This window comes from Microtus ochrogaster, chromosome 1 (genome assembly GCF_000317375.1).
Source record: "Microtus ochrogaster isolate Prairie Vole_2 chromosome 1, MicOch1.0, whole genome shotgun sequence".
Taxonomy (NCBI): Eukaryota; Metazoa; Chordata; class Mammalia; order Rodentia; family Cricetidae; genus Microtus; species Microtus ochrogaster.
Genome location: NC_022009.1, coordinates 21,425,158 through 21,437,750, shown reverse-complemented (window position 1 = coordinate 21,437,750; position 12,593 = coordinate 21,425,158). Strand labels below are relative to the sequence as shown.

Below are 12,593 nucleotides of genomic sequence, written 5' to 3'. Positions count from 1 at the left end.
TCTGGTGCCCTCTTCTGGCCTGCAGACAGACACACACACACATACACACACACACACACACACACACACACACACAGAATATTGTATACACAATAAGTAAATATTTCAAAAAAAAGTCTCAAAAAATATAAACGAAAAGAATCAATCAAGCCATACACAAACGAATTGTTCAATGTTTCTAAAAAAAAATATTAGACTCTAATAACAATCATTTAAGATTGAATATCTGATTGGCCATTGATGGCTGATGCCTGTATTCACAACAGTGGGGAGACAGATATAGGATGTCGAATTTGTGGGTAGTCGGGATTACACAAAACCTTATCTTCCCTTTCAACTGGGCACAAAAGTCCCAAATAGTAAAAATGAATCTGCAAAGTCCACAAGTGAAAAGTGAAGAACTGAACCTTCACTCAAAGCTGGGAAGGTAACAGTCATAAGGGAAGACGATAACTACCAGGGAAAGCTTCCCTTATACAACAGGACCCTATCTCAAAAAAAAAAAAAAAAATCAGTCTAGCATGAAAAAAACAAAAACATGCTGCTATTGTTGCTTCTAATCATTTTAATAATTATTTTAAGACAATAAAGCAACCAGATATAAAGTTAATTTAAAACCATGCTTGTAGAGCGAGAAACACAGATCAGCCGTCCAGGACTTGTCTAACATGTGTCATCCTGGTTTCAACTGTCAAAACATGAAGAGAAAAAGGACTACAATCTTTCACAGAAATGCCAGGATCTTGGTAACAATACATTCAACTCTACTGAAGCTGAACTTCATGCTCTGTGGTTACTTAAGTAATTATAACTTACCAGTTATTTCATAACAACCATTAAGATGTTTCTACCATTAGACATATTTATAAACAGTTAATGAGCCTACTATTAATCAACATTTAATTTTAACAAATCCTTATTCTGAACACATTGTTTTACATCGTTAGAAAGTAAAAATCACAAATGTTTAAAGAAGAATTTTGCCCACAAACATTATGAACATACACTAAGAAATAGAAGGGTATGACAGATAATATAAGACATTGTATCGGGCGGTGGTGGCGCACGCCTTTAATCCCAGCACTTGGGAGGCAGAGGCAGGCGGATCTCTGTGAGTTTGAGACCAGCCTGGTCTACAAGAGCTAGTTCCAGGACAGGCTCCAAAACCACAGAGAAACCCTGTCTCGAAAAACCAAAAAAAAAAAAAAAATCCAGGTTTGGAGTATTTTGTAAATTTTGTTTTTGCTCAAAGCTAACATATAACCCCAATGGGCCTGGAATTTGCTATACTTTCTCAGACTCCTAAGTGCTGAGATTACAACTATGTGCCACCAAAACCAGTTCTCTGAAACTTGGCCTTTGAAAACTAACTACACTATCAAAACATTCTTTAAAGAGCATACTATTGTGCCATGTGTGGGGCTGAAGGCCTTTAATTCTAGCACTTGGGAGACAGAGGCAGGTGGGATTTCTATGAATTTCAGACCAAACAGCGCTACACAGTGAAAACACTCTAAAAAAGAAACCAGAAGAAAAAAATATACAATCTGTGTGACATTTCCTACACTTCTAATTTTTTTTTCCCCTCAGAAGACTCTCCATGGGTTTCTGACCACAGGAATAAGAATGCGGTTGTAAATTCAAAGGCCTACTAATGGTAATTTAGAGTCTGAGTTTCTTTTAGTAGAATTACCATTCAAAAAAACTAAAAATTTAAGGATCAACATAGCTATTTGCCAGAATTATGACCATATAGGATTTATAACAAACCTTTCAAATGGCTGATTTCCTTACAATCTACATCTTTAGAAAGAAAAGCTAGGATAGGCTGTCTCTTAGTTCACTGCTAATTATCATTAAAACAAAAATGTGGTGAAATAACGTGTAAGGAGAAAAGTTAATTTGGGATAGAAAGGTCATTAGACAGGTTGCCAATTCTGATCTAAAGCTCTCACTGACTTTACCAACAACTTTCCATTTCCCAATTTTAACTTCTACTTCCAAATCCAAAATGTATACTAAGTAATACAAACAAAGTAACAAATCTAAGAAACTTTATCAAGACTAACTTCTATAAAATGAAAGAAGCCATTCTAGGGGAACCTAAACAAACTCACAGTTCCTTCAGTAAACATTATGAATTTGGAAGGGACTATGTAAAGATGTTCACTTGGAGCACCTTCATCTACCAGAATTTAATACACATGGCTATCCAGAGATTATCTGTACTCCAAAACTCACCAGTTAATTCTCATCATTTTGTTTTGCTTTCTAAGATATATACAAGCACTGGCTGGCCTGACTTAATAGATAGACCAGGCTAACCTCATCGACCAGCCTCTCCCTACGAAATAATAACCTCACACACTAATTCATTCCTTTGTGTATGGGTGTTTTTCCTGCATATATATGTACCTCTTGCGTGCCTGATGCTGTAGAGGGGATGCCAGAAGCTGGTGTCAGATCCCTGGGAAACTAGAATTACAGGCAGTTTGGAAGCTGCCATGTGTGTGCTGGGAATCAAATCTAGGTCCTCTGCAAAAGTTGCCAATTAGTGACCCTTGAGCCATCTCTACAGCCCACCAGTTTATTCCTGAATGCATGGTTAACAAAACACAGCTTGAAACAATCATGGAGGTTTATCTATATTTACAGACTTATTGCTGAGCAAATAGAAAGCAACAAGTAGGGCCAAGACTAGACAGATTAGATTGGTTAGCTGCAATGAAATACATTTGTACTAAACACCAGTTTTTTAAGTATTTTTAATCAAGTTAGCTAACAAGGAAAGTTTTCTTAAAATTCAAAATCAGGAAAATTATTTCAAATTCTTTTATAAAATTTTATATTTTTCTCTGACTCATTAAAACTATTTTTTTGATCTTCCTTTTACCTCAAGTCAGAAGACACCAAGAGTTGATCACAAAGTTATTAGTGACAGTCAATAAATGCTTATTATGTTATTAATTTAAAAGACATTTTGCTAAGTGATAGGGTGGGTACAAAAGAGAAGTTAGTGAAATCATTTTCACTTTTAGTGAAAACCAGGGATCTGGAAAGGGTACAGAATGTGACAGCCAGACAGGGAATGATAGGCTGTGAGAAATGAGACAGTAAACAATAGAGGCCATGTGTGTGAAAGAGGGATATGGGAAAAAAGGATTTTTAGACAATAAAGAAATGACAGCAGTCATTGTGTAAAAGTTATTTCCAAATTGAAATATTCCATCCTGGAGAGAAGACCTTGAGCAGGAAGGTTAACAACTGAAGATAGCTTGAGGAAGCCCCTGAAACTCATCAGTTTTCCCTCATAGAAAAATAAACAATAAAAGCTGAGAGTCGGGCTGGAGAGATAGCTCAGCAGTTAAGAGCATTGCCTGCTCTTCCAAAGGTCCTGAGTTCAATTCCCAGCAACCACATGGTGGCTCACAATCATCTGTAATGAGGCCTGGTGCCCTCTTCTGGCCTGCAGACATACACACAGACAGAATATTGTATACATAATAAATAAATAAAAGCTGAGAGTCCTTCTCAGATAGAACAAATCTGAACTGAGCTGTAAGAAAGCTGCCCAAAATAAATAAATAAACAAGAAAAATTAGAAATTACAAAAGCCACCAAAGCCGAGCGGTGGTGGTACATGCCTTTAATCCCAGCACTCGGGAGGCAGAGGCAGGCGGATCTCTGGGAGTTCAAGGCCAGCCTGGTCTACAAGAGCTAGTTCCAGGACAGGCTCAAAGCTACAGAGAAACCCTGTCTCGAAAAACCAAATAAATAAATAAATAAATAAATAAATAAATAAATAAATAAATAAATAAATAAATAAATAAGCAAGCCACCAGACCGGCTGCCTGAATGAAGCAGAAAGCAGTACAGTACAGTTGTCAGAGTGACTCTGAAAGGACACGCTCTAACCTGCTGAGCTGCCTGCAGGCTGTGAAGTCTGCTTCAGGTTTCCCAGGATCTGTGAGCTGTCACTCATGTTGGAGTGGACCTTGGTGAGGTAGCAATCTTTGAGTCATTCCTGCTCCTGTAACCCCTCACCCATATTTCAGAAGTAACCCCAGTAAGATTCACTGGTTCAGCCAGGTGGTGGTGGTGTATGCCTTTAATCTCAGCATGCAAGAGGTGGATCTCTGTGAGTTGAGGCCAGCCTGGCTGGTTTACAAGACTGAGTTCCAGGACAGGTTCCAAAACTACAGAGAAACCCCATCTTGAAAAACCAGAATGATCATTGGTTCACCAAGTTGAACTTTAGTGGTATTTACCGTATTTTGGTCTGTCACTGGCTTCCTATATGGAGTGAGTAGACCTTTGTGTTGTCTCTCTCCAGGAAAAGTTTTAACACATTCATAGCTATATGAATCAAAGGACATGTTAATTATAACTGGATGGACAAAATATTAATGGAGGAGCTTGGATGGGCAATAAGTACCAAAAAAAAAAAATATCAAGTAATTAATAATAATATTATAAGTCTGTGGGCTGATGCCAGCAGATGGTTCAACATGTCAAGGGGCCTCAATTTGATCCCTGGGACCTACACAATAGAAGAGAACTTTTGTGAATTATCCTCTGACTTCCACACACACATTCGTACCTACACACATATCTATACAAATATATATATTACAAATAACTGTAATATAAGTGTTTTCAAAGACCCAATTAATAGAATATCTGATTGTAATCCCAGCACATTGGGGAAATAGAGCTCAAGGTCATAATACACAGGAAGAAAGAAAGAAGCCACTCTGCACTATAGAAGATCCTACCTTTAAAAAAAAAAGAAAAAAGAAAAGCCAAAACAGCAGCTGGAAAAACTCAGCAGTTAAAAGCATTTGCTGCTCTTGAAGACATCAGTTCTGTTCCCAACATTCACACAGTGGCTGGCAACTGCTTTTAACACTAGTTCTAGGAGACTAATAACCCTTTCTGGTTTCAACGGGAAATACATGGAAATGATGCACATAAACATACATGCTCACTCAACAAACATAAAAATAAATTTTTTGAAACAAAACAAAAAACAGATACACAATACAATAAAACCTAAACACTACGCAAAACATAGACTTCACTCTGTAAAGAGCCAATTAATAGCATATTAATCCAAACCTGTAAAGAAATCCAAACCAGTTGGGCGGTGGTGGCGCACGCCTTTAATCCCAGCACTCGGGAGGCAGAGGCAGGCGGATCTCTGTGAGTTTGAGACCAGCCTGGTCTACAAGAGCTAGTTCCAGGACAGGCTCAAAACCACAGAGAAACCCTGTCTCGAAAAACCGAAAAAAAAAAAAAAAAAAAAAAAAAGAATTCCAAACGAAGATTGGGTCTGACAAATAAGCAACAATAGTTTATACTATATAAAGATATGCAGAATATGTCGGTGAAATTATTTAGATACTACAAGTCCAAAGAAAACCAGAATTAAGCAGGGGGAAAGATGTTCATAAAATAATCCTTTTTGATTTGATAGTCTAATGTTGCCCAGAATAGACTCAAATTCCTTGTATAACTGGTGAGCTTTTACCTCCCAAGGCTCACTCTAATCCTGCTTTTATGAAATGAAACTATTCTAATTAACACTATACTCATGGCGTGGGGATATAGATCAGTGGCAGAGTTCTTGCCTGTCAAACAGTAGCTCTGGGCTCTACCCTCAGCACTGAAAGAAAAAACAAAGACAACAGAAAACTACATTCAGTCACACAAAGGAAAATGTCTTCAAGAACATGAGACCAAAATGTCTACAGTAAAGTACTTTGGGTATGGTAAAACTTGATTTCCTTTTATATTTGGTTTAAATTTGAGTTAAAAAAAATAATCTTTAAAGGAAGCTATATGAAAGTTTGGTAAGAAGAAAGGTTATTTTGCTTTTTGATGGAAGTGGAAAGAAAGACAAGAAAAAAATGGATGCAATATATACTCAGGTTTAAGATTTGTTTTGTTTTGTGAAGGAGACAATAGATACATTACCACACAAGACATAAAAAAACTTTGTCCTCATTTAAAATAACAGAACTAAAATGAAAAATAAGAAAATGTCCTAAGTCACCCCAATACATTAAATAGTACAACTAATTTTCAGTCATTTTAGAATCCAATCTGTATGCATCTAAAAGAGAGGGTACTAATAAACATTGTGTAGGTTGAAATATTTTATACTTACTTACAAAGCTGCCTTAATGAATTAGCTCTGATTGGAATAGTCTGTACAAGTGTTTTCTCTGGCAAATTAACCTTGTCCAGCCTCCCTTACTACCTTCATCCCAACCTGGAACAAGCAAACCAACAGTCATCCACCCACTGTGGGTAGATAAAACACTTAACTACAAACTATGATAATACACTCCTGCACATATTGCAATAATGATTTTTGAGTCCCCATTTTAGATTTATGACAATATGAAGGATTCACACTGAACTAGTGCACCCAGATTAGAAAAGATATTGCATACCCCATTAGCTTTCTTCTTTGCTTTCCATTCATCCAACTGTGCCTTTGTTTTTGCATCAACTTTAACAAGTAGCTTCTTCTCTCCAATCTGAAGATCATGCAATAATCTGAGAGCACGGAGGGTAGATTCGGGCTCTTTATACTCACAAAATCCAAAAGCTAGAAATAAAAAATTGTGAATTTTAAGTTATAAAAAGTAAAAAAAAAAAAAAAAAGCAAAGTAAAGTGATTAAAGACATTACTTGAGGGTACTGAAGTCATCACTCTAATCCTGCTCTTTAACTCTCTAATAACCATTTCACTTTTAGCATGTGCAAACCAATGAGGTCTGTGTTTGTGTGTGAGAGAGATTATGTGTGTAGGTATGTGTGAGAGAGAGAGAGAGAAAGAGAGAGAAAGGGGGAGGGAGGGAGAGAGAGAAAGAATATAAAGAAAGAGAATATAAAAGACCAGTGGAAAGAAAAAAATAATAAAATTCAAGAAATTAAAGAAAAAAAACAAGAGTCAAAAGACTGAGGATATAGTTTTAAGCATCCAGACTTTTGCTGGGTATGACAAGGCATAGGCAGAAACAAAGGAGGACTGGAATAGCTATAACTATCAGAAGACTTAGAACAAATTCCCAATGACTTTCAATATAGAAAGCTCACATATATCCTGAATGGCATAAATATTTAAAGTTTGACATTAGTGAAACGTAAACAAGAGCCAGGCAGCAGTGGCACATGCCTTTAATCCCAGTACTCAGGAAGAAGATAGGTGTATCCCTACAAGTTTGCAGCCAGCCTGGTCTACAGACTGAGTTTCAGCACAGGCTCCAAAGCTACACAGGGAAACCCTGTGTCAAAAAAACAAAAATAAGTAAGTCATGTGATTATCTTTCCTCTTTTCCTGAGCTCTAATTGCTCAACCCGGACCAGACAGCCTTCCTTTCAGAGAAAATAACCTTAAACATGTAAGAAACTAGTGGTAGAGATGGAGAGATAGCACAGCAGTTAAGAACACATACTACAGAAGACAGATTCCCAGAACCCCTGGTTAGGAAGCTGGAAACCAACTATAACTCCAGCTCTAAGGGATACAATACTCTCTTCCAGCTTTGATGGGCACTGAACTCACATGAAAAACCAACACATAACTTTCTGGCAATTAATAAAATCTTTTTAAAAAAAGAACCACTAGATTTAGTATATTAAAAAGGGGGAGGAAAGAGAAAATCATTTAGTAATTTTAACTTTTTCCTCTTCTACCTCCATTCTATTTCACCTTTTGGATCTTCTTTTTTTTCTTTAAAGATTTATTTATTTATTACGTGTACAGTATTCTGTCTACATGTATGCCTGCAGGCCAGAAGAGGTCACCAGATCTCATTACAGATGGCTGTGAGCCACCATATGATGGCTGGGAATCAAACTCAGGTCCTTAGGAAGAGCAGGCAGTGCTCTTAACCGCTGAGCCATCTCTCCAGTCCAACTTTTGAATCTTCTAATCTCAAATCTCAGCCAAAAACCTTCTCAATTGCCTTTTTATTGTTTCTCCAGACAGGGTTTCCCTGTTTAGCTTTGGTGCAGATTCTAGAACTAGCGCTCTTGTACACTAGGTTGGCAATGAACTCACAGAATCTGCCTGCCTCTGCCTCCTGTGTGCTCGGATTAAAGGTGTACACTACCATCATCCAGCTCAATTGTCTTTTAATACATCCTAATAGAAAATTAAAGTAAAGCATGCTAAGTGATTTATGCAAACAGATTACAATAAAGGCAACAAGTAAGGAAAATATGTATTACCTTGAAGTTTTCCTGAAGCACCTTGTACTCTCTTCCAGCTTAGCACCAAACCACATTTCTTAAAAAGAAATTTAAGAATTTACCACTTAACAAAATGAAATAGCTTCAAAACAAGTAAGATCACAATTAATGGTTACAGAGTATGATAGCTCACACCTGTAATCCAAGAGGCTCAGGTAGAAAAAGTTAGAAGGCAGCCTGGGTCCCCAGTTTCAAAATAATGCCACCATCAATAGAGGGGGGAAAACAGAAAACAAACAAGATTATGCCAATGGGCTGGAGAGATGACTCTGCCGTTAAGAGTAAAAGTTGCTCTTCCAAAGGTCTTTGAGGTCATTTCCAGCAACCATCTGTAATGAGATCTGGTGTCTTCTGGCATGCAGCCATACATGCAGACAGAACACTGTATATATAATAAATAAATCTTTAAAAAAAGAAAGATCATGCCAGCAACTAATCTTGTTAAAAAAGATACTAAGTCTCTCAAAAACATGAGACATGTAACAAGTTGCTTAAACAACAACATAAAGCTTTAGACAGGCAGTGGTTTAGACATTGTAATTCTAGTATTCAAGAGATGAGACAAAAGAAAGCTGTAAGTTTGAGAACAGTCTGGTCCTCAGAATGAGTTCCAGGACAGCCAGGACTACAGAGAGAAGGCATGTCTCAAAAAACCAAAACAGAAACAGACAAGCTTTAAGGTGAGGAAGAAAAAAAAAGAAAAGAAAAAGGAGTCTTATTAACAGCTAGTAGAAAATAACAGGAGGGTGGTATTATCATTTATTCTATGGCTTATTTTATGTGCTGCAAGACTGTATATGGCTGATCAATGGTCCTCCTGAACAATGCATTGATTGCTTTCCCTGTATTGAATCTCTGCCCCCCAGTCTTCATGACTCAGAAGTTAAGAGCACTTGTTGCTCTTTCAGGGAACCTGAGTTTAATTCCCAGCACCTACATGGTGGTTCACAACCATCTGTAATGAGATCTGGTCTCCTCTTCTGGTGTGTGATTATACAATAAACAAATAAACCTTAAAGAAAAAAAATCTTATATTTTATCCTGAGTGTCCCCCAGAACCAAAAACAGAACTGTGACTTGTAGGATGGGGTGGCACAAATCTTTAATTCCTGCACTACAGAGCCAAAGGCAGGCTAATCTCTGTGATTGAATTGAGACCAGACTGGCATGCACATCAAAGTCTAAGACAGTTAGTGCTATAAAAACTACATCTCAAAAAGAAAAAAATAAGTTGTTACTCGTCTCTAAGGAGAAAAAAGAAAGGTTGGAGCTTTGTTTTTTGTCCCTATTTTTCGACACAGGCTTTCTCTGCGTAGCCCTGGCTGACCTAAACTCACTTTGTAGACAAAGATGGCCTCAAACTCACCGAAATCTGCCTGCCTGTTTCCCAAGTGTTGGGATTAATGGCATGTGCCACCACTGCACCCAATAGTTTCCAATTTTAACATTTTATTTTAATGAAAGAAAGAGTATGAATCATAAAACATTAAAATTTAACAAAGCTGGATTTTGTGGATTCTGTTTTGTCATTGGATGTCAAGGACCACACAACCAAAAAACTGGAAATAGCTATTGAATTACTTATTAAAAAAAGATTTAAAAAAATCAAATGAATGAGCTGGGTGGTGGTGGCGCACACCTCTAATCCCATACTTGAGAGGCAAAGGCAGGTGGATCTCTGTGAGTTCGAAGACAGCCTGGTCGAAAAGGGCGCGTTCCAGGACAGGCTCCATAGCTACAGAGAAACCCTGTCTCAAAAAAACAAAACAAAAACAAACAAACAAAAAAAAAAAAAGAAAGAAAATGAATAGTAGCGATTAGTGACAGCATGAGAATAAGCACCATTATTTTCATTACAAAGTCATCTAATACCATTCCATGCAACAGCATGTATGTTTCTTTTTATTGTTGTTATTTTTGTTTCAATATAGGTTTTCTCTGTACAGTTCCAGATGTCCTGGAACTCACTATGTAGACCAGGATGTCTTCAAAGTCAGAAATCCATCTGCCTCTTTCTCCTAAGTGCTGGGATTAAAGGCATGCACCAACACTTGACCACTTGAAAAAAAATTCTCTACATTACATTACATTATTATATTACATTATTGTGTGTTTGTGTATGTGCATCTAGGTGTGTGTATATGTATGTGTAAAATGCATGCATGACTGAGGGCACATGTGGTATGTAGGTAGAAGTCAAGAAAAAGACTTTGCCAGTTCGCTCCTTCCACCTTTACATAGATTACAAAAATTTGGCTTAAGTTACCAGGTTTTCTTTTTTGCTTTGTTTTTTCAAGAAAGGGTTTCTATGTAGCTTTGGTGCCTGTGCTAGAACTAGCTTTTTAGATAGGGCTGGCCACAGAGATCTACCTACCTCTTCCTCCCAAGTGCTGGGATTAAAGGCGTTCACCACCACTGCCCAGAGAGTACCAGATTTTCAAAGGAAGCAGCAATACCCATGTACCAAAGATTTTTGTTTAAGGCTGGAGAGATAGTTCAGTGGTTAAGAGCAACTGTAGTTTTTGAGAAACTTTAGGTTAAGTCCCAGCACCCATATGTTGGTCGACAACCATCTGTAACCCCAGTTCCAAGGGATCAACAGGCACACAGATGGTGCACATACATGGACACATGCAAAATACTCACAAATATAAAATAATCAGTCAGGTGAGGGAGGCGCACACCTTTAATCACTGCATTTTTAAAGCAGAGGCAGGTGGAGCTCTGTGAGTTTGAGGATAGCATGGTCAACTCTGTCTTGAAAAAAACCAAAGACCAAAAAAAAAAAAAAAAAAAAGAAGGAAAAAAAAGAGCAATTAGGTTTTTTTGCTCTATAATAAAAATATTTTTTAAATAAAAAAATTCAAGATATCTAAATAACATGCTATTTCTGCTCTGAATAAAAGAATTAATTATCACCAATGTCAAAATCTTCTAATGATCAAAATACACTGTACAAAAATTTTCTCTGATAAAAATATTTTTAGCCAGGCAGTGGTGGTACACTCCTTTAATCCCAGTACTCGGAAGGTAGAGACAGGCATATCTCTGTGAGTTTAAAGCCAGCCTGTCTCCAGAGGAAGTTCAAGAACAGGCTCCAAAGCTACAGAAAAACAAAATAACAAAAGCAAAATTCATATATTTACGAAGTACTTATAAAATCACAACATATTAGGCAGAAATCCTCAATAAATAATAAAATTTAAAAAAAATCACAACATATTAATCCAAAGATTACTAACACACTCATATTATGGTAAGTTTTGATCACTTTAACTAAGTTAAGTCAGCATGACCAAAACTAGGAATAAGGACAACATAAAACACTTGTGTAAAAAATGTGTACAAAATCTGAGCAAATACTGAGCAATTTCTAACTCTGAGAAATATTTTATGAAAAATCTAGCCTTTTGTGTCAGAGAAACAAGCAAAATAAATAAAACCAGAGAGTAATCTAAAAGAGGCCTATGATTAAATGAAACACAAATTCATTCATTCATTATATCATAAACTGAAAACAAGTAAGGTTTCAATTCAATTCTATTCTATTCAATTCGGCAGAGGTGGGTAGATAGATCTCTGAGTTTGAGACCAATCTGGTCTACAGAGTAAGTTCTCGGACAGCCTGAGAAATTACAGAGAAACTGTTTCAAAAAACAAAAAAAATTAAGTTCACTGATGAATCTGTATCAAAGAATGCTAGGGGCGGGAGAGATGGCTCAGAGGTTAAGAGCACCGACTGTTCTTCCAAAGGTCCTGAGTTCAATTCCCAGCAACCATATGGTGGCTCACAACCATCTGTAATGGGGTCTGGTGCCCCCTTCTGGCCTGTAGACATACATGGAAGGTATGCTGTATATATAATAAATAAATAAATTTAAAAAAAAAAAGAGGGGGCTAGAGAGATGGCTCAGCAGTTAAGAGCATTGCCTGCTCTTCCAAAGGTCCTGAGCTCAATTCCCAGCAACCATATGGTGGCTTACAACCATCTGTAATCAGGTCTGGTGCCCTCTTCTGGCCTGCAGGCATACAGACAACATTGTATACATAATAAAGAAAGAAAAGAAAAGAAAAGAAAAGAAAAGAAAAGAAAAGAAAAGAAAAGAAAAGAAAAGAAAGCTAATGTGCTCACTGCCCTGTTTTTTTCTTCTGCAGATCTAAAATTTTTTCATAACAAAATGCTAAGAAAAAAAATGATGGAGAAGTTAGGCATGAGGGCACAGGCGTTAGACCTAACTATCTGACAGGCAGAAGACGAACGTTCCTGGGTTTGAAGCAGCCTGGCACAAAAACTGAAGTACTCCTTCTTTTTTTTTTTTTTTTTTTTT

The 12,593-nt window shown here is 37.1% G+C and overlaps 1 protein-coding gene across 1 annotated transcript in view; it reads right to left on the bottom strand.

Annotated features, from left to right (window-relative positions):
* The window catches only part of Rbm25 (RNA binding motif protein 25), a 42,104-nt gene that overhangs the window by 23,943 nt on the left and 5,568 nt on the right, over positions 1-12,593 (bottom strand). The window contains exons 5-6 of the mRNA XM_013349009.2: positions 8,245-8,302; positions 6,459-6,616 (exon numbers count right to left, since the gene is read on the bottom strand). Of these exons, the coding sequence (XP_013204463.1) occupies positions 6,459-6,616; positions 8,245-8,302 (216 nt within the window). The remainder of the gene's footprint in view (positions 1-6,458; positions 6,617-8,244; positions 8,303-12,593) is intronic.